The sequence below is a fragment of the Electrona antarctica genome (assembly GCF_951216825.1).
Source record: "Electrona antarctica genome assembly, chromosome: 3".
NCBI classification, from domain to species: domain Eukaryota; kingdom Metazoa; phylum Chordata; class Actinopteri; order Myctophiformes; family Myctophidae; genus Electrona; species Electrona antarctica.
In genome coordinates this window covers 26,287,317-26,308,049 of record NC_136808.1, presented here as the reverse complement: position 1 = coordinate 26,308,049, position 20,733 = coordinate 26,287,317, and the positions used below count along the sequence as shown (strand labels likewise).

The window sequence follows — 20,733 nt, the reverse complement described above, 5'->3', positions numbered from 1 at the left end:
TCGACTCCCGATCCCGACGGCCTTTACTGCATGTTACTCCCCCATCTCTCTCCCCATTTCCTGTCAGCCTACTGTCTGTCCCTCTATAAAAAAATATAAAATAAAGGCGGAAGCCGCAAAAATAAAACACGATAAAGGCTTCCTCCAAGTGCTTAACCACAGCACCTGTCTAGGCCACGCACCCATGCACCCACCCACCACACAAAGACACGCCCACATACAACAGATTAACATGCACATAAGGACACCCCTCCCCTCGCCCCCCAACGCTCTCCTCCATGCTCTCTGGAGAACCAGCCTAGGATTAGACCAGCCATAATTGCTATGCAACACAAACACTCCCGTACTTTTAGCAAGTGAGCCCGAGGCGCCGCGGAACCGCAAACTTCATTTCCAGAGGATGTGTTTCAGCTAAACTTAAACCTAAAGAATGGTCCGAGCCAAAAGAGCATGCACATTATACTTCAGTTCTTCTCTTCTTTTTTCTTCTCTCTCTCTCTCTCTCTTAAAATGACAGACAAGTGTGCAGAAATCATTCACAGATGTGCTGGTCCCTTCTCTGCCAGACTGCCACACACGAGAGGAGGAGGAGGAGGAGGAGGAGGAGGAGGAGGAGGAGGAGAAGGAGGGGAGGAGGAGGGGAGGCAGCAAGCCTGCTCTGAGACACTCCGAAGCAGAAGAAGAAACAAGAAGAGTGGGCACTAAGGATGAGTTTGGGCACCTCGATGTAAGATGTACTATAGTTTGTCCAAAATGTTAACAGTCTTAAAGGGCAAGACCACTTTGGTAGAGGTTTGGGTTGTGTGGACAAGAAATGTGAACAAGAAACCAAAAATAATTGCTCCAGGGATTAGAAATGGCTCCTCATTGACTTACATTGTACATTGACTTAAAGGGCCACTTCACCCCTTTTGCAACCAGATCTTATTTGAATGATGTTTGGGAGACAAGAAACACTTTCCTGGGGTTTTTACGTTGGTAATATTAGTCCAGGCATTCTAGCTCATTTTGGACCTAAAAGCTAAAGTAATTGTAACACAAGGTTTTTTTCACGGACCATTTCTATGAGGTCTCCGGAACAACATACTAAAAGTCCCAAGAAATCCCAGTTGGGGAAATATGTTTAATTGGCATCAATCCAAGATGTCCGCCAATAAGACTATTCTCAGAAACGGCATAGACAATTACCAATCTTGGAATAAATTCCTTACCAATAAGTAATTGAAACAGATTTCTTTTCACAGACCATTTCTATGAAGTCTCCAGAACAACATATCAAAAGTCCCAAGAAATCGTAGTTACAGAAATAGGTTAAATTGGCATCAATCCAAAATAGCCGCCAACTGGGACTATTATGAGAAAAATGGCCAATCTTGGAATAAATTCCTGACCAAGAGTTAATTGTAACAGATTTTTTTTCTTCACAGACGATTTCTATTAAGTCTCCAGAACAACATACTAAAAGTCCCAAGAAATCCTAGTTGCGGAAATATGTTTAATTGGCATCAATCCAAGATGTCCGCCAATATGATATTCTCAGAAAATGCATGGCCAATTACCAATATTGGAATAAATTCCTTACCAATAAGTAATTTAAACAGTTTTTTTCACAGACCATTTCTATGAAGTCTCCAGAACAACATATTAAAAGTCCCAAGAAGTCGTAGTTGTAGAAATGTGTTAAATTGGCATAAATCCAAAATGGACACTAACTGGGACTATTATCAGGAAAAAATGCCATATAAATTCCTGACCAAGAGGTCATAATTTCCTTCTTCACAGACCATTTCTATGAAGTCATCAGAACACCATACTAAAAGTCATAGGAAATCCTAGCTGTGGAAATATGTTTAATTGGCGTCAATCCATGCAGGATGTCTGCCAATTAGTGGCTCAGCAGCAGTGGCTCAGAGCAGTGGATGGGAACCACAAGGTTCCCAGTTCGAACCTGGGCTCCCCCAGAGTTAGTGACGAAGTGTCCTTGAGCAAGACGCTGAACCCCTAATTACTTCTGCAGGTTGGTGCCTTGCATGGTTTCCTCCACCATCTGTGTGTGAATGGGTGAATGTAATGCACAATCTATGTAAAACGCCATGGATAAAGGCACTAGGCTATATAATATTTACCCTTATCAAATTATGACAGGCCCAATTTCCATTCGTCTGAGATTTCAATTGACTTCCAAATATATTTTGAGCTGAGGATATTCAGATACAATACTGTGCATTTTAGCCATTTTGAACCAATATAATTGAAGGCTGTTATTATCATGTTCTATCTAGACTATAGAACACGCTGCCATCAGTAGACCTATACACGATCATAATTTTGTTTAGCACTTTGTTCGTTATAAGCTAACAAGCCAATTGGGCATTACATTTATAACTAACATTAATGTTAGATTAATGTTAGATTAATAATGTTAGATTAATAATCGTTATCATTTTTCCAGAAATCCAAACAATTTAGTTGCCACTCACCTTTGAATTACTTTCCAAAACTGAAACTAAATAAGAATAGTTACAATATAGTAATAATAATAATATTAATAATACTCAGTTTCATCGACTTCAAAGACATTCAGATCTGCAGAGGCACAATGGTGAAGATCCTTAAGGCCCACTCCGGGCGACCATATGCAGGAACAAGGGCCAAGCTGGTGACCCCAGATGACAACAGCGAGGAGTTTGACATCCTGGCTAGGTTAATGCAAGGGAACAAACAACCTATCCCCCTTCCTCTTCATCATAGTCCTGTATTATGCACCCAGGAAGGCCATCAGTGGACGAGAGCAGGATCTTGGCTTTACTCTAACGCCAAGGAGGTCGAGATGACATACCAAAGTAGTCCTGACAGACTGTTGTTGTCCGCACAGACTAGACTATGCGGACAACATCAGCCTGCTCTCCGACAACGTGGAACAAGCACAATTTTTTCCAACAGTACTCCTACAGATGTTGTCCGAAAAACATGCAAATGACATAAAAACAGCCGATCTACGAGGTCATGCTGCAAAACTCTATGCACCAAAAACAGCCGATCTACAAGATCACGCTGCTACACGCAGTTATCACCTATAACATCTCACCGGAACATCCACCTCTGACAACAGGAGGCACTGTGCTGAAGGAAGTCAAGGACTTCAAGTTTCTGGGCTCATGGGTCAACTGAACGGAGCAAGATCTGAAAGTGAGGGAGGCACTTGCATGGAGGTCCTTGAACGGCATGGCCAGTGTATGGATCTCCCTCCAACCTCCCCTGTGAAATCAAACTCAGCTTCTATGCAACGGTGGAGTCTGTTCCTCTATATGGCAGTGAATGCTGGACCCTGAAGCCAACCCTGCAGAAGTCTCTAGACGGGTGCTACACCAGAATGTTGCATGCAGTACTTAACTTCAACATGTTACCAACAAGATTCTGTAGCCAGTCACGTTACCAGTCGACTAAAGAGCCATGGCCCAATGGGCGAGTAGTAACGCAGCACCGTATAGCCTACAGTTGTCCGCCCCACATGGAAGCGCGTCCACGCGCGCCAGCCAGGAGCTAGGCTCGACTGACTGGGGGACCTCCACCCCAGGGAGACTGACAGAGCTGCCGACTACTAGGTTAAGGTCTGTGCCGCCTGCGGGAACATACTTGTAGAGGTTACCCATACACACTGCTGCACCAATGTAGCCACGGCCGGGGCGGGAGACGAACCCGGGTTCCCCATTCCACAGGCACATACGTTACCAGTCATGGACGAATGAGCCATGGCCCAATGGGCAGCTTGAATTCTTGTAGGACTCTGACTAATACATTTGTAATATAGTTCGTCAACCAACAGTATGCTGAAAAAAACATTGCACAAATTCCTATGAGCTGGGGGCTCTAAATGTATCTAATCAAACTGCAACCCATTTTGTATTAAGCACTCTGTCCCAAAATAAATCACTTAAAATCATTCAAATGTATGCCATTTTATAATAAAGTGGTGGCTATTTTGGATTGATGCGAATTAAATGATGTGTGGTGAAAGAAATCCTGTTACAATTACCTTTTGGCCAGGAATTTATTCTAATATTATTTTTCTTATAATAGTCTCAATTGGTGGACATCTTGGATTGATGCCAAATTAACATATTTCTGCAACTAGGATTTCTTATGACTTTTAGTATGGTGTTCTGGAGACTTCATAGAAATGGTCTGTGCAGACAAAAAATCTGTTACAATTACCTCTTGGTCAGGAATATATTCAAAGATTGGCCATTTTTCTGATAATAATCCCAATTGGCGGCCATTTTGGATTAATGCAATTAAACATATTTCCGCAACCGGGATTTCTTGGGACTTTTAGTATGTTGTTCTAGACACCTCTCAGAAATGATGTGTGGTGTAAAAAATCCTGTTACAATTACCTCTTGGTCAGGAATTTATTCTAAGATTGGCAATATTTCTGATAATGGTATTATTGACAGACATCGTGGATTGATGCCAATTAAACATATTTCTGCAACTAGGATTTCTTAGGATTTTTAGTATGGTGTTCTGGAGACTTCATAGAAATGGTCTGTGCAGAAAAAAATCTGTTACAATTACCTGATGGTCAAAAATGTGTTCCAAGATTGGCCAAATAAGCCCAATTGGCGGCCATTTTGGATTAATGCAATTAAACATATTTCCCCAACTGGGATTTCTTGGGACTTTTAGTATGTTGTTCTGGAGACCTCATAGAAATGGTCTGTGAAGAAAAATCTTGTGTTACAATTACTTTCTCGTGAAATGCTATTTTGCCTGGACTATATGTGTTTTTAGATATTTTAGTATATATTTTAAGTGTCCATGGGCTCCATGATGTCATGGACACTGGGCTCACTTCCTTCCTGGACTACAATTCCCATAATGCTTTGGTCCACTGCTCCTCTTTGTGGATAGGGGGAGGGCTGTCTTATTGAGACAACATGTAGTCCAGGAAATAAGTGAGCCCAGTGTCCATGACATCATAGAGCCCATGGACACTTTGAAATACTGAAATATCTAAAAACACAAATTACCCACATAAAAACCCCAGGAAAGTGTTTCTTGTCTCCCAAACATCATTAAAATAAGATCTGGTTGCAAAAGGGTGAAGGGTGAAGTGGCCCTTTAAACATTATACTAGAAAAACTAGAAATACACTCTGTCGAGCTGCCAACTTGCGCATTGCACACAAATAGGCCACGCATGGCCTACTTGTGCGCAAGCAGAGTGCGCCATGAGGTGCGCTCACCTCTGCTGGTACGACTGCTGCTGTCTAGGTTTGAAATACAGCAGTGGTCAGTGGTCCCTCATTGCCCGGTGGAGTACACCGACATACACACATACCCAGCCGATACATACCCCCTATTGTCACTATACCAATTTTGAAAACTTACTTTAGTTACGTCATCGAGAACAGTTACTCATTGGCCGGTGGGATGTTACCGACATACATACCCAGTTGTTCTTGGTCCCTGATTGGCCGGTGGACAACACCGACATACATACTTGGTCCCTGATTGGCCGAGCGACGCCACCGACATGCCGATTACAGTACTTTCGCGCTCTGCTTGTGCAAGTAATTAAATAATATGTATTTTGAAACTATACAAACAAATGACAAATGAACCTGGCCTCTGGCTAAATACCCTGGTATCTAAATGACATTTTAACCTTTGCATAAGACTGCATGGTCATCATCAAGGCTAGGGCAAGTGCAACAGTCTTCAGATTAGTGAGCCTGCAGTTCTAACTGCAATGAGGAGAGTTTGTTCCCCAGTTTGGGAGCCAGAAGGGCAAAGAGTCTGGGACGTGTGGAACGTTGTCCCGGATGTTTTATAGGGGAGGCAGATTATTGCTAATCAGACGTGAACCACATTCCTAGGTGGTTTTAAATGTAATACAAATCTGATTTCTAAAGATGTGTCTCGGTCTGGACACTTTAGGTTCAAACACTGAAGCCTGATTTGTACTCTTGTATGTGACGGTGTCACTCGCGGGAAAATCACTGATCTACAAGTTTACAACGAGTCGTGCTGTGAGGTTGTAGAGCAAGCAAAAACAAAATATATATATACCCACAGTTGAGAGCCAACATTATGACCTCAGCTGTTCCCCGTGTGACCTCGCAAGACACACGTCTTACGTAACCCCAGTATAGTGAAACAGTAACCGAAGAGCTCGCGGAGTTGGCCGTGCGGCAAAGTCATAAAATGGTGATCAACTCCGGTGATTATTTCCGCATTACATAACCCTATAGCGCTGCTGACCTTTCTTTCCATGCAACCTCGATGCAAATAAATGCGTGCAGCAGAACCACTGACACGAACTGTACGCTATACGTACATAGAGTACACGGTGGGGCTGTGTGTGGTGTACTGCTGCACACCAGGGAGTATAGCAGCTACTATAGAAACGGAATACATGTTATCATGAAGAATTTATAATGGCTGTAGGAGCAAGCTGATAATGTCAGGGAGGGAGAAAGAGAGAGCGAGAGAGAGAGAGAGAGAGAGAGAGAGAGCGAGAGCTCCTTGAACCGTAAGCAGCCAACGAAGGCACTTTCTTGCCAGAGCCACGGGAGGAATAGAGATAGGGCCCGGTTAAGAAGAATGGCCGTCACCTATACAGCATACAGTACATGGGAAACTGGAGTCCCAGGGGGCCACACGCGGTCCCCCCACCTTCACTTAATGCTTGGAATACTGATATATTATTGATTTCAGCTGTTTGCTGTCAGCTTTAATTATGTAGCTTAAGTATTAAACTACTATAGTGCAGCAGATTAAGTCAATATATCATAAGAATCGTTCACTTGATCATACAAGCACCAAATTTGGCACACAAGTGCTTCAGAACCTACTCTCTCAGAAAAGTACGTTGTCCACTTGAAAAAACTAAATGGCCACCATTTTTCAAGATGGCCGCCTTTCAAAATGGTTTTAAACAGTGTTTGAACTATAGTTTGATTGAATAATCTTATTGTGATGGCCTATACATGTATGTATATGAGTATGAGAAATCCAATTCTGCATTTAGCAAATCAAAATTATTGAATATTATGATGATACAATGGGAATTAAACGAAAAGCTGGGGCAGATTAAGTCAATATTCCATACGAATCTTTCACTTGGTGGTACAAGCACCACATTTGGCACACATGATGTCCAGGATGTACTTTCTATGAAAAGAACCTTATCCAGCTGAAAATCCAAGATGGCTGCCAGTATTCAAGATGGCCGGCTCGTCAAATGGAAGAAAACAAAAACAACAAAAAGGTTTTCGAAGTAGAATTTAAATGTGTTAATGATCCAAACATCAAAATAAAAGTATTCTGACTGTAAGAACTTAATGGTGTTGGAATTGAATTCCAATATGGCCGCCAGTTTGCAAGATGCAGCTATTACGTGACTCAAAATTAGCATTTTCGGAAGCTGTATGATCATAGATATTGTTGAAGGGCAACATCATTCGTTGATCATGCATTGAAATGCTGTGATCAAGCTCTATTGGTTTGTAATTTTGTATATAAGAGTGATGTCAAAGCACAACCAGGACACACTGGTGACATCACTGCTGTGAGACTCCGCATGGGGTTCAGTGTCGGCTTGTAGCGTAGCTGTAGTTGTGGTTTACTAACTGTTGTAGTGTGCTCACTGTAGTTTGTTGTATACTTTAGTGTCCTAAATGCTAATTAGCCCCTGTAAATATCTCCACTAGAAGTTTAGTTAGTTGTAGTATTGTAGTTAGATAGCCGCACCTGAATTGACAAGATGTGCCAGCGTGGGAGAGCTGAGACAAGGGTAACAGGGCTTCAGTTACCTGGATGGTGTACAGATCGCACAGGACTTAAATGGCACTGGATGAACGGTCGGGCTAGGTGTAGGGCACCAGATGCTTGAACCTAGATCAAGGTTGGACTTTATTGTTACATCTTATGTACAGGTACATAAGAGTAAAACTTATTTTTGTTTGGCTTCCTTACAGACAATGAAGCGGCATAGGCTAATAGGCATAGGCTAATATTCAAACAACAAAAAACACAGCAAGCACAGCAAAACAAAGGGATAGAATAAAGAGTGCTAGAAAAATAGTAACATATGTACATGTGCATGTTTCCCTGTAGTAGCAAAGTTAGGTAAACTCTCGCCCTGGTTCTTATCAGTTCGTTCATGTATCTGATTGTTTGGGGAAAGAAGCATATTTGCAGTCTATTTCCAGTGGCTTCGAGACTGTGAAAACGTTTTCCATGTGGCAGCATCTCAAACAGTCTGCGGTTGGGATGGCTTGGGTCCCTCATAATTCCACGACGAGCTTTGCTGACACAACGATCGTCATACAGGGCTTCGATGGGGGGGAGATCACATCCGCTGCACTGCACTCTTTGAATTTGTGCGTGTCCTTCACCAGGATCATTCTGAATTTCAGCTGCTCTCTTAGTGGAACGCTGGAGTTTCAGTTGCTAAACATTTCTAGACAATTTTGGTGATACTTTGTACTGTTTTGCCTCAATGTATCCTCACTGCCACCTCCATCTTCCAATCTGGACGAGTCTAACATGATGGGCAACAGGTGTATTGCCTGAAATACGGGGAGACTTCAACTCCTCTTTCGTATCTGTTTGACACTTCCTCCAATCAGTTTTAGTAGCGGAACATCTTGTGTTATACGGTTAAAGGCCGAGGGCTATATCCTTTTACCACCCAACCGTACAAAACATCAAAGCACATTGAAATATGGGATGCATCAAGGTTCAAGCATCTGGTGCCCTACACCTAGCCCGAACATTAATCCAGTGCAAGCCCTGTGCGATCTGTACACCATCCAGGTAACTGAATCCCTGTTACCCTTGTCTCAGCTCTCCCACACTGACACATCCTGTCAATTCAGGTGCGGCTATCAACTACAATGCTACAACTAACTAAACTTCTATTTGAGATATACAGTATACAGGGGCTTATTAGATAGCATTTAGGACACTAAAGTATACTACAAACTACAGTGAGTACACAACTACAACAGTTAGTAAACCACAACTACGTTACAATACGACACTGAACCCCATGCTCTCCATGCTCTCCATGTGAGACTCATGCTCCCCATGAGTCTCACAGCAGTGATGTCACCAGTGTGTCCTGGTTGTGCTTTGATATCATCTTATATACAAAATTACAAACCAATAGAGCTTGATCACAGCATTTCAATGAATGGTGATGTTGCCCTTCAACAATATCTGTGATCAGACAGCTTCCGAAAACGCACATTTTGAGTTGCGTAATAGCCCCCATCTTGAAAACTGGCGGCCATATTGGAATTAAATTGACACCATTCAGTTCTTCCAGTCAGAATACATTAATTTGTTTGGATCAATGTGTGGATCACACATTTCTGTTCACTAAAGTTCTACTTATTCATTTGACGAGGTGGCCATCTTGAAAACTGGTGGCCATCTTGGATTTTCAGCTGGAAAACGTACTTTTCTTAGAAAGTACATCCTGGACATCGATTGTGCCAAATCTGGTGCTTGTACCACCACATGAAGGATTATTATGGAATATGGACTTAATCTGCCCCACTTTATCGTTTAATTCCCATTGTATCATCATAATATTAAATAATTTTGATGTTCTAAATGCAGAATTGGATTTCTCATACTCAGAAACATATATTTTGATGTATAGGCCATAAAAATAGGATTTTATAGCTCAATATAACTCAAACACTGTATTAAAACATGTATAGTGTCATGTATAGTGTCATTATATATAGATATGTTCTAGTTACGTTCTTAGCTTACGCATGTTTCTTGATAAATGCTGTTTATATATGTGATGTATTCCCATGCTTTTTGTTCTTGCTTAATGTAAATCGCTCTGGATTAAGAGCGTCTGCTAAATGCCTAAATTGTAAATTGTAAAACCACCTCGAATGGCGGCCATCTTGAAAAATGGTGTCCATTTAGTTTTTTTCAAGTGGACAACGTACTTTTCTGAGAGAGTAGGTTCTGAAGCACCTGTGTGCCAAATTTGGTGCTTGTATGATCAAGTGAACGATCGTTTCAGTAATCTGCTCCACTACTAGTACTAGTATTAAAATGTTAGTCTTTTTTTTTAAAGTAAAATAAAAAAATCTGGATTTCAATTCAAATATAGCAAAAAATATAGCTCAAAAAATAAAAGCTCAAAGCACGGCCTGAAAGGTTCGTGAACCCTTGACATATTATATGTATATATATATATATATATATATATATATATATATATATATATATATATATATATATATATATGGCAATATACCAGTCCTCTGACCTGCTCATAGTTCAGGCGCTGGGCCTCGGAGATCTCTTTAGGCTTGGCGTCGAGGATGTAATCTCCTGCGAGAGGGAAGAGGAGATACAAGATACCGTTATAATACAGTTAACTGTGGAGGAGAAGAGAGAGAGAGAGAGAGAGAGAGAGAGAGAGAGAGAGAGAGACTAATGACAAATGACTCAAAACTCCCATATCTGTTGGGTGAAGTACAACAATATGCAAACACAGCAGCGAGATTTGTGAGCTGCTGTGACAGGAGAAGGATGTCAAACGGAATGCAAGCACCTTAAGGAATACAAACCATTGTGTGTACACTGTTTATCAAAAGTATAAAGCCAACGTCTCCTATATGGATGTATATTGTATAACTATCTCTGACAGAAAATGTTCTGTTTACACCTTTATTTAATTCAATGTAAACGTATGTTTTCTCATGCCAATAAAGCTCCTTTGAATTGAATTGAATTGAATTGAATTGAGAGAGAGAGAGAGAGAGAGAGGGGATCTATCGACACATACAGCAGACAGTGTACGTACATACTGTGACATTGCCATCAAAGCAGCAGGTTCTAATCCGCGCTGAGAGCCAGAGTTGGGTGTTAAGCTCTCTACGCTGACAGCTGTTTTTACCCCCTGGTCTAAGCAGTTCTCAAACTTTTTCGTGTCAAGAAAGAACCCCCCCAAATTGATACGTATTTTGCAGCGGACAGACACCCATCTGTTTAGTGCCAGGGACCCCCAGAAGAGAAGAGATGTTTGGTTCAAATGTTTGGTTAAAAAACAAATAGAAAATGTGCACACATTTGCACCCTGATCACTACAATACAGGACAAAGGGTCACAGTGCACCTGTCTGTCACCCTCATTAACATTCTCCCCCACTGCACCACTTGCGGCACAAGATTCCAGTTAGAGGACATGACATAACAGAGCCTTTGATTATAATAGTAAAGAAAAAAGACAAAGACAAATAAGTTAAGTAGGGATAAAGGGCAAGGGGTGGTGCAAGATTATGCACTGCAGACAGGTCACATACAAGTCACATGGAATCAGATTATTTCCACTGACTTGAGCCACATTCAGAGGTGGTTTCAAATCTGATTTGAGGCGACCTGTCTCAGTCTGAATGCAACAACCTGATCTAAATCAGATTCCATGTGACTTGTATGTGGCCTGTCTGCATTTAGACTTGTTTAAACACATCAGATTCCAATCTGGCACAGATCTGATTCAGGCTGGATTTGGCTGCCAGTCTGAACACGCAGATCAGATCTGGTCACTTGAAAACGGCATTGTGAGCGGTCGGGCCGAAAGATCAGATTTGAGAAATAAAATCAGCTTTTATGTGACTGCAGTCTAAATGAGGCCATAGTAGGCCCGATTTAGGCTGCAGTCACATAAAGTCGAATCTGAGCTGATCTCCGGTCGGATCAAGAACCTGACACGTGCTCCAGAGTATTTCTAGGGAAAATCACTCAATTGCCAGTAGTAGTACTCACTGGAGGAAGTGGGAGAATTTCATCTCCTGGAAAAGTGGAGAAATTATACTAAATGCACATTAACTGCCACTATTCTCTGTCTGTTTCCTTCAGCCCTTTTTTCTACATTTTTATCCCACGATTTTTCCCCCCAGTGTCAATTATCTAATGTGATCCCGGGTTCTACACTTCCTCCAACCTGGGGAGAGCAACGGACTGACCTCATGCTTCCTTCAATGCATGAGGAGTCCAAGCTGCTTCTTTTCACCCGACAGGGGAGTTTCCCCAGCCGGACGTAGCGCATGGAAGGAACACGTTATTCCGCCCAGTTCCTTTCCTCTCCATCAGGCGCCCCGGCTGGCCAGGGGGAGGCAGTTTAGAGACCAGGATAACTGCATGTTTTTTTGTGAGGGTACCTACCCTAGGGGACACGGGGAGAACATGCAAACTCCACACAGAAAGGCCCTTTCGTCAACCCCACCTAGGGTATGGGCACTGATGACACGAGTGGAGGAGGAGTGCCCACAGCGTCCCCAGCGGGAATGGAACCCAGGACCTGTGTGGCTGTGAGGCGACAACAGCGCTAACGACTGTGCCACCTTGCCCCCGAGCTCGTTCAGCTCGTTCTTTAACCCTTCCTCGGTTGTACAATGGCGTCTTGTAAACACCCTACTCCGGCCTCAGAGCACTCCGACGAAGGAACACTACCAAACGGATACAGTATTTGATATGTTGCACTGGCTTTTATTAATCATAATGCATGTCACCTTGCCATTGGATTCCTTTGAATTTTCGTTTTTGAGTGGTGCAACCACTCCCTTACGGAGCGTGTGTGTGTGTGGGTGGGTGGGTGCCTGCCTGGGTATGAGCACGAAAACAGCATGGTTGTTTTTCACCACCTGTGCGCAACCTAACACACACACAAACACACACGCACATATTAACTGTATATATGATGATTTTGGGTGTGCCAGTACAGTACAGTGACAGTACAGTACAGTAGAGGGACCGGCACACGGTAACTCTGTCATTTCTCAACCGGTTCGGACGCGGGGCGGCACGCCGGCGGCCCCCTGGGAGCGTTCCTGTGGGTCTGGAACTCCCCCCCCCCCCCCCCCCGGGGACCCCCACATGGTAACTCTGTCATTTCTCTACCACTTCGGACGCGGGGCGGCTCGCCGGAACCGGGCCGGCACCCTGGGTGCATTCCTGTGGGTCTGGATTTCAGACATGCTCTAGTATGTGAAGAGTCTGCCTGTGCTATTAACTCATAAAAAAAATAAAAACAAAAAAGTTTTTCTCCTCTGGTGAAAAGCTGGAATTTGCGCGATGGCAGGCTCTCAGTCATATCTGGTCACATATTTGTCAATGTATGTCAATATGCCATTATGTAAATGCATTGTTATTTTGGAGGGATTGCTCTTCATGTAAGGTATAATAACAATGAATAGTGTGTGCGTGTGTGCACGTGTGCGTGCGTGCGTGTGTGTGTGCGCGTTAAAGAAGCGATACAGAGGATGATCAGTGTTATTTGATATTGAAAGTGCTAGCCGTGTGATATAATAATAGCCTTATTGTTCATTTTCAGAAAGTGTGGGTGTAGGGAGTTCGATGATCTTGGAAGCAATACGGGTAATACTGAAAAGTATTATGGTATGATGATAAGAGTGGCCCTCACTTCACACAAGTGTGATTTTTTTGTATTTATTTAAAGCCGACTCATACTAAATTACACAATGCCACCAGATATGATGGCTTTTGAAACTGATTCTCCGAGGAGCTTCCCGGAATGAACTGCCTCATCGTGCACGACTGCAAGCTCATTATTTGCTGAGCGGAAAATCTTGCATATTGGAAAATGGTGCATATTATTTCTCTTAAACTTGCCATCGTCGACAAATGGCACGTGAAGGTAGACTAGACAGCTAGCACCGTGAGAACGATTTACTGTGCTGCTTCTTAGCTGGTTTGCAAATTAAATGTAGCTAAAGCAAATAAAATTAACTTAGTTTACACACAGAGGAGTGCGCTATTCCCTGAAGTGTCTTTTTTTTATGACATACAGTATAAGCTTAGTTTTTAAAATAATGTTGAGACATAAACTATATTACTACTTGCAAAGGCTGGCCCAGAAATGGCATGGTGAAATTCTCATTCGACCACCAAGGAAATTAAGACCGTTTAACCCATTTAGACCTGAGAACTGATTCTACAAATGTCTTCTAAATCGTGACAGTTTTTAGTCAGTGGATCTCAAACTATTTTATGTCAAGGACCCCCCAGAATTATATGAAATTGGTCGCCAACCCCCATCAGAAAATATATTTTTTTCCAGGGACCCCCAGAAGCAAATATTTGAGTCAAAACCGTTTTCACAATTTGCACACGTTTTCACGATTTTTCAAAAATAGCAGATAGCAGATAGCTCGTAGCGCGGCACTCGATGCCGCGCTGTGTAGATCAGCTTGTAGATCTGCTATTTTTCAACAGCTAAAGTTTAAAATAATGGTTAAAAGCTACGGTGACACAGATGTGTTCCCGGTCTTAATGGCTTAACCACTGGGGGGTCTACATTACACCCCCTATTTTCCCCCTCTCCACAACTAATTTATTTGATTAAATTAGCCGATCTACAACGGCAGTTCTCAAACTCTTTCGAGGCAAGGACCCCCAAATTCATAAATATTTGGCCACGGCCCCCCTATCTGAAAATGTTTTGTGCCACAGAACTAATACTGTTCTATACGTCCTAACAGTATGTTTTAACAGCGGGCGACAGCCAGACGAATTTTCCGGAAGTGCATTATTTGTCAATGGGACCCGGCAACTACTGGCGATAGAGCAACGGCGAACAGGCGATGGTCGAAAAGTGGGCGGAGGAACGTCGGCCGAAAAGATAAAAATAATTCATCTTTTTGGCGACGTCGCCCGGCAATAGTGGGCGATTGGGCGATAGCCAATGAAATTCAAGCAACGCTCGCCGTTGGTCTCCCGCTGTTAAAATGTACTGTAAGAAACTGTAAAAAAACATAAGCTATACTTTCGCTAGGCCGGGGGTTCGTCGTGTGGCAAATAAGACTAATTTTGCCATTTGATCTCCAAATCACGTCTTCAGATGGCAGCCTTCAGTGTAAGACAGTCAAGAAAGGAAGAGTCCCAGCAGGTGCCAGTGGACTGAATGGCATTTCTACACCCGGGCAGCGGGGCATGGGGGGAAGGCCCCCTCGCCCCGCAAACTCTTGTTGACGGTGGATTCCCTTACTTGTAGGCCTCTCTCTGACTGGGCCTCTTCTGCAACTGATCCAGTCGGACATGGCTCCGTGGTATGCAGCTAGTCAACAAGCACCATGTCCTCTCTATGTTACAACATCTAATGTCTTCCACTGGGCCTCTACACTACTAGGGCTGGGGCGACTAAACCTAATGTCTTCCACTGGGCCTCTACACTACTAGGGCTGGGGCGACTAAACCTAATGTCTTCCACTGGGCCTCTACACTACTAGGGCTGGGGAGACTAAACCCAAAATATATCCAAGCCCACATTTAGATTAGAACCAGCTCTAACCCGGTGGTTCTCAAACTTGTTTGGCGTCAAGGACCCCCAAATTGATATGTATTTGGCCGCAGATCGACCCCCAGCTGGAATTAAATGTTTTGTGGTGCCAGGGACCCCTGGGGGTCCCTGGACCCCACTATGAGAACCGGCGCTGATCTACAATGGTGAAAATGCAAAAAAAAAGAATGGTTAAATTGTCTGATCTACAGGCTCTGTGAGGTTATAGATCAGCAATTTTCTTTTTTAAATAATCACTGATTAACAGTAATTAAATGATGGTGATATTGATTGAAGCCATCCCAAAGTGGGGTCCGGGGACCCCTAGGGGTCCTTGAGAGTTCCAGGGGGTCAACAGCTAAATGATAGTTAGGAACCAAATGGACCCTTATGGGTCTGTAACTCAGAGTGTACAAATGAGAGATAGAAATGCCATTAAATGGGGGTCTGTAGCCTAATGCAGGTCAAACCTGGGGGTCCTCGAAATGAAAACCGGTGAAAATCACTGCCAGAGCCGTAAACATCTTCTCTTATGGGGCTTCCTTGTCATATATTTTCTAATGGGGGGTCCGCGGGGCTAATGAGCGTCAATGTGGGGGTCCTTGACATGAAAAAGGTTTGGGAACCACTGATATAACCTAACTGCCCCACTGTCTGTGTCGTCAGTCACCCTTATCACTGCTGGTGTTTGTGTGTCAAGCGTGTGACTTAGAGGTTAGGCGTTATCCAACACCTTCTAAACATTTATACAAGATAAAAATGGCTTGACGACGGGGAATTGAAAACGGAGCGTAGTGCAAACTGACACTAGGGCTTATGCTGTAAGGATGTTTGTCATTAGTCATGAGAAGACGTAACGTAACACGTTAGGGCAGTTTATTCGAGTTGTTGCTACGCAGAGGAAGGACCAGAAAACTGACCGTTCACACTGCACTTTTTCTGCTCGTTAAACCAGGAAGCTCGTTAAAACACAGCTTCCTGGTCACTAAACTGCCTCCCCCTGGCCAGCCGGGGCGCCTGATGGAGGGGAAAGGAACTGGTTGGAATAACGTGTTCCTTCCACGTGAATAACGTGAAACTCCCCCTGTCAGGTGTAAAGGAGTAACTTGGACACTCAGGCATGAAGGAAGCATGAGTTCAAGTCCACTGCTCTCCCCAGGTTGGCGGAGGGTGTGTAGAGCCCAGGATCACATGGGTACCTTTTTACTTTTGGTACTTTAAGTACATTTTGATGCCAATACTTTTGTACATCTATTCAAGTAAAATGTTGAATTCCGGACATTTACTTGTAACAGAGTATTTCTACATTGCAGTATTGATACTTGTATTTAAGTAAAACATTTGAGTACTTCAGTAAGCGGACACTCTGCTCTCTCTCTCTCTCTATAAACATCTCAGTTATGAAGGGGAGGTTAGGAGATGTGTCATGCTATGCACGGAGAAGAGAGCTGGCTCCTGTTTCCCCACGCAGACGTAGAGAGGGAATATAACCTACGAAGCTTCTTTTGTTCGTCTTCCTAAAGTGCTAACATACAACACACAGGAGCACCATCTGGTTCAGTGGTTCTCAGACTTTTTCATGTCAAAAGGACCCCCACATAGATATTGGTAATATATTTTTTTGAAATTGGTCAAAAATATTAAAAAAAGCAGATGTACAAGCTCACAGGGCGTTATTTCGTGCCATGCTGCGAGCTTGTACATCTGCTATATATTTTTTTGCTATATCCTATATCCAGCTTTTAGTGTATGTTCACAAACTTTGTCCTTCACAAACATTAAATTCCCATTGACAATGAATGGAGAACAATTACAGAAGGAAGGGTATCAATCTTGAAAAATTAATTTAAAAAGGTAGAATAGTGACAGTTTCAGCTGGATGGTTATGGATTAAGTAAATCCTTGACAGTGAAATAACGGAAGAGCATATTCGCCACGTTTAAAACCACACTCAAAACTCACCTTTTCAGACTAAGATTCCCTACCTAATTATTCTCTACAGTTTATAATCTTTTAACTAGTTTTTCCTAATAAAGTAGTTTTTTAGGTGTCCAGTCTCTGTGTGTGTGGCTCGCTCTCTGATTGTGCGCATGCACACACGCACACATGCACGCATGCACACATGCACGTATGCACGTACATAATAGGTGTGCACTCTCTGTGTCAGTCTCTCCGTGTCAAATTGTAAAACTGTGGCGTTGGATTTCTCTCTCTCTCTCTCTAGTAGTAGATCTCATAATGCCAAACAGAAAGCTTGCGCTTGATTGTGTATAAGTGCACACCATAGACCCACAGACACGTACGCCATGAGTCTGAGATTATGAATTCACGATTATAACGGTTTAGTATCGCTTTATACGAATACATACCGTATACTGGCATCATATTAATAATAATACAAATACTCACCAAGATATTCCATGAGTTGTTCAGCTGTTATGATTTCCATCATAGGTGGCATTTTAACCTGCAACAACACAATGGCACTGATTCAACAAACACAGATTATCAAAACCAGGACTTAGACCCAACGTTATAATATTGCTATTTACAATACACCATATATCCAACAGTATAACGTTAACATTGCTCTGAAAATAATGTTAATTGTTGCCACTAGTAGTGAATATTTTAAATAATCTCCTGGCAGTGGCACTCACACATCACTTGAAATACATGGGAAAAGCACATGCATTGAATTCCAGCTTTCACTGTGTGTCCAGAAGCAACACTTAGCCTAATTAGCAAATGTAAACGTGAACTGAACTGAACTGATTATGCAGCAGCATATTATTATACAACACACCCATAGGCTAAATAGCATGATTCCATCAACATGCATAGATCCTGGGATGGAGACAGTCAAGTCTTCCAGTATATTTTATGTCCTACATACAGTTAAACTTATCCCTGATTTCCATGCAATAATAACTTGACAGACAAAGTGCAGATTGGTGCTGAATAGCAGTGGTTCCCAAAGTGGGGTCCGGGGAGGGAGTTCCAGGGGGTCCCCAGGCCCAGCTAAATGATATTTAGGAACCAAATGGACTCTTATGGGTCTGTACCTCTGAGAGTGTATGAATGGAACACTCTCAGAGTTAAATTAACATTGATTTTACAATATAAATTGGGGGTCCCCAGAGATCGAAAATGCCATTAAATGGGGGTCCATAGACTAATGCATATCAAACTGAGGGTCCTTGAAATTAAACGGGTTGAGAATCACTGCTAGAGCCTTCTCTCAAATGGGGGTCCGCGGGCTAAATAGTGTCAATTTGGGGGTCCTTGACGACATGAAAAAGTTTGGGAACCACTGCTGTATAGTACACAGTAGCCTACAGTTACAAGCAGTGTTACAAACGGATTTTAAGAGACATTTCATGGACCTACCTTCCACGACAGCAGGAGGACATTCATGATGGCCAGCAGCGGACAGGGCCCGTTCTCGTTCTGGGTGATGACCGCCGTGTTCTCCTCCTTCCACTTGATCCACTTGATGTGGTATATGGACTGGCCGGCGGCGGCAGCGGCGGCGGCGGCGCCGCCCCGGTCCTTCTTGGCCCCGTCGTCCGCTGCTCCGTACAGCTCGGTGGTGGTGGTCTGCAGAGCCAGGGATGATGATGTCCCCCCCAGCCCCGTGTCTTCCAGATCCAGCCCTCCCTCGCTGCTGTTGAGGTCAGAGCTCGGGCACGAGTTGAGGTTGGAGAAGGGAGACTGGTCGTCGAGGGGGGAGTCCACCAGACTCCGGGACTCTCCGGGGGGACTGACACCACCGGGACCGGGACCGGGGCCGCCGGGCTCCGGGTCACTCCCACGTCTCAGTGGCGGCAGAGACGACAACAACAGACCCTCCTCGGAGGAAGCTGCGTGGGGATGAGGAGACGGAGACGGGTCGCTCCTAGATATTAGTCCCGATTTCCCGTTCTTAAGGTCTCCCGTTGTGGTTGTTGTTGTTATTATTACTGCCGTGTTGTTGTCCGGCGGGCATAGCAGGCGCGTCGGCTTGGAGAGCTTCACCTGTTCCATTGGCGGCGGACAAGTGGACCGCTCCACGGGCGGTGCCTCCGCCGTGCCCCGGCCCCGGGTCCTGATCGCAGCAGCAGCAGCATCCGAGGAGGAGGATGACAGTACTAGTCGACCATCCTTTTTGTTGTTTACTAACTTTGAGGAGCCACCCTCCTCCCTCTCCTCCTCCGCCTCGTTTCCTGTAGCTAGCTCCGAGTCATCCTCATCATGTCCGACTCCCATCCCGTTACTGATCCGATCCCCAGACTCCTCCACCGGCCGCGATCCGCCGCCGCTTGCCTCCCTGTCCTCCTTCTCCTCCTCCACCGACAGGAACCCCATCATGTCTGGCCTGTCGTCGGCTTTCTTCTCCCCACCTCCACCACCGGAGACGACGGCATTGTTAATGTCGGCGAGTGCGACGCTGCTGGTGGTGGCGGCGTTAACGTTGACGTTAACGTCAGCGGCGGAGCCGTTATTATTGCAACTGTCGTTAACCAGAGTGCGAGTGAGAGAAGGTCCGGTATTATTCTTGGCTCCCTTCAGTCCACCACCCACAGCCGTCACACCGTCGTCCATCTGCCGCCCCGCCGCGCACAGAGAGCCCCCGTCACTGTCTCGGTGCAACTTTGCATTTTTCTCCATTTCGACTTAAACGAAACTGTCGACAGATTTTTTTTTTGTCTTTCTTTTTCGTCTTTTAGCTAGTAAATTGCAGCTCGAGCTTCAGTCCCGCAGACGCCATGATGACAACTCTGCTAGTGACGTCACCAACATGCATGGTGTTTTTAGAGCAGTAGGGGCCGCCAGAGCACCGACGGCGTGTGGTGCCGTGTCGCATTCAAGTGGTCAATATAATATAATATAATATAATATAATATAATATAATATAATATAATATAATATAATATAATATAATATAATATAATATAATATAATATAATATAATATAATATAATATAATATAATATAATATAATATAATATAATATAATATGATGATATTATCATCAGCTTTAGCTAATGATCCATTATTCCCCGTACTTAGTTTGATGTCATTGTTGTATTATTTTACTGTATGTATGTATGTATGTATGTATGTATGTATGTATGTATGTATGTATGTATGTATGTATGTATGTGTGTGTGTGTGTGTGTGTGTGTGTGTGTGTGTGTGTGTGTGTGTGTGTGTGTGTGTGTGTGTGTGTGTGTGTGTGTGTGTGTGTGTGTGTGTGTGTGTGTGTGTGTATGTATGTATGTATGTATGTATGTTGTATTGTATTGTTTTTATGTATAATTGTTCTGTTTTTGTTTTGTTTCTTTTTGTCCGTTTTTTGTCTGTTTGCATAATATTTTGTCTCAGTTAAAAACATAAATATATATAGTAC

At 43.5% G+C, this 20,733-nt stretch overlaps 1 protein-coding gene across 1 annotated transcript in view; it reads right to left on the bottom strand.

The window, feature by feature from the left end:
- The window catches only part of LOC306920809 (ubiquitin carboxyl-terminal hydrolase MINDY-2-like), a 44,864-nt gene extending 24,798 nt beyond the window's left edge, over positions 1–20,066 (bottom strand). The window contains exons 1-3 of the mRNA XM_079497721.1: positions 18,732–20,066; positions 17,751–17,808; positions 10,309–10,373 (exon numbers count right to left, since the gene is read on the bottom strand). Of these exons, the coding sequence (XP_079353847.1) occupies positions 10,309–10,373; positions 17,751–17,808; positions 18,732–19,991 (1,383 nt within the window). The 5' untranslated portion in view covers positions 19,992–20,066. The remainder of the gene's footprint in view (positions 1–10,308; positions 10,374–17,750; positions 17,809–18,731) is intronic.
- Positions 20,067–20,733: the final 667 nt, after the last annotated feature.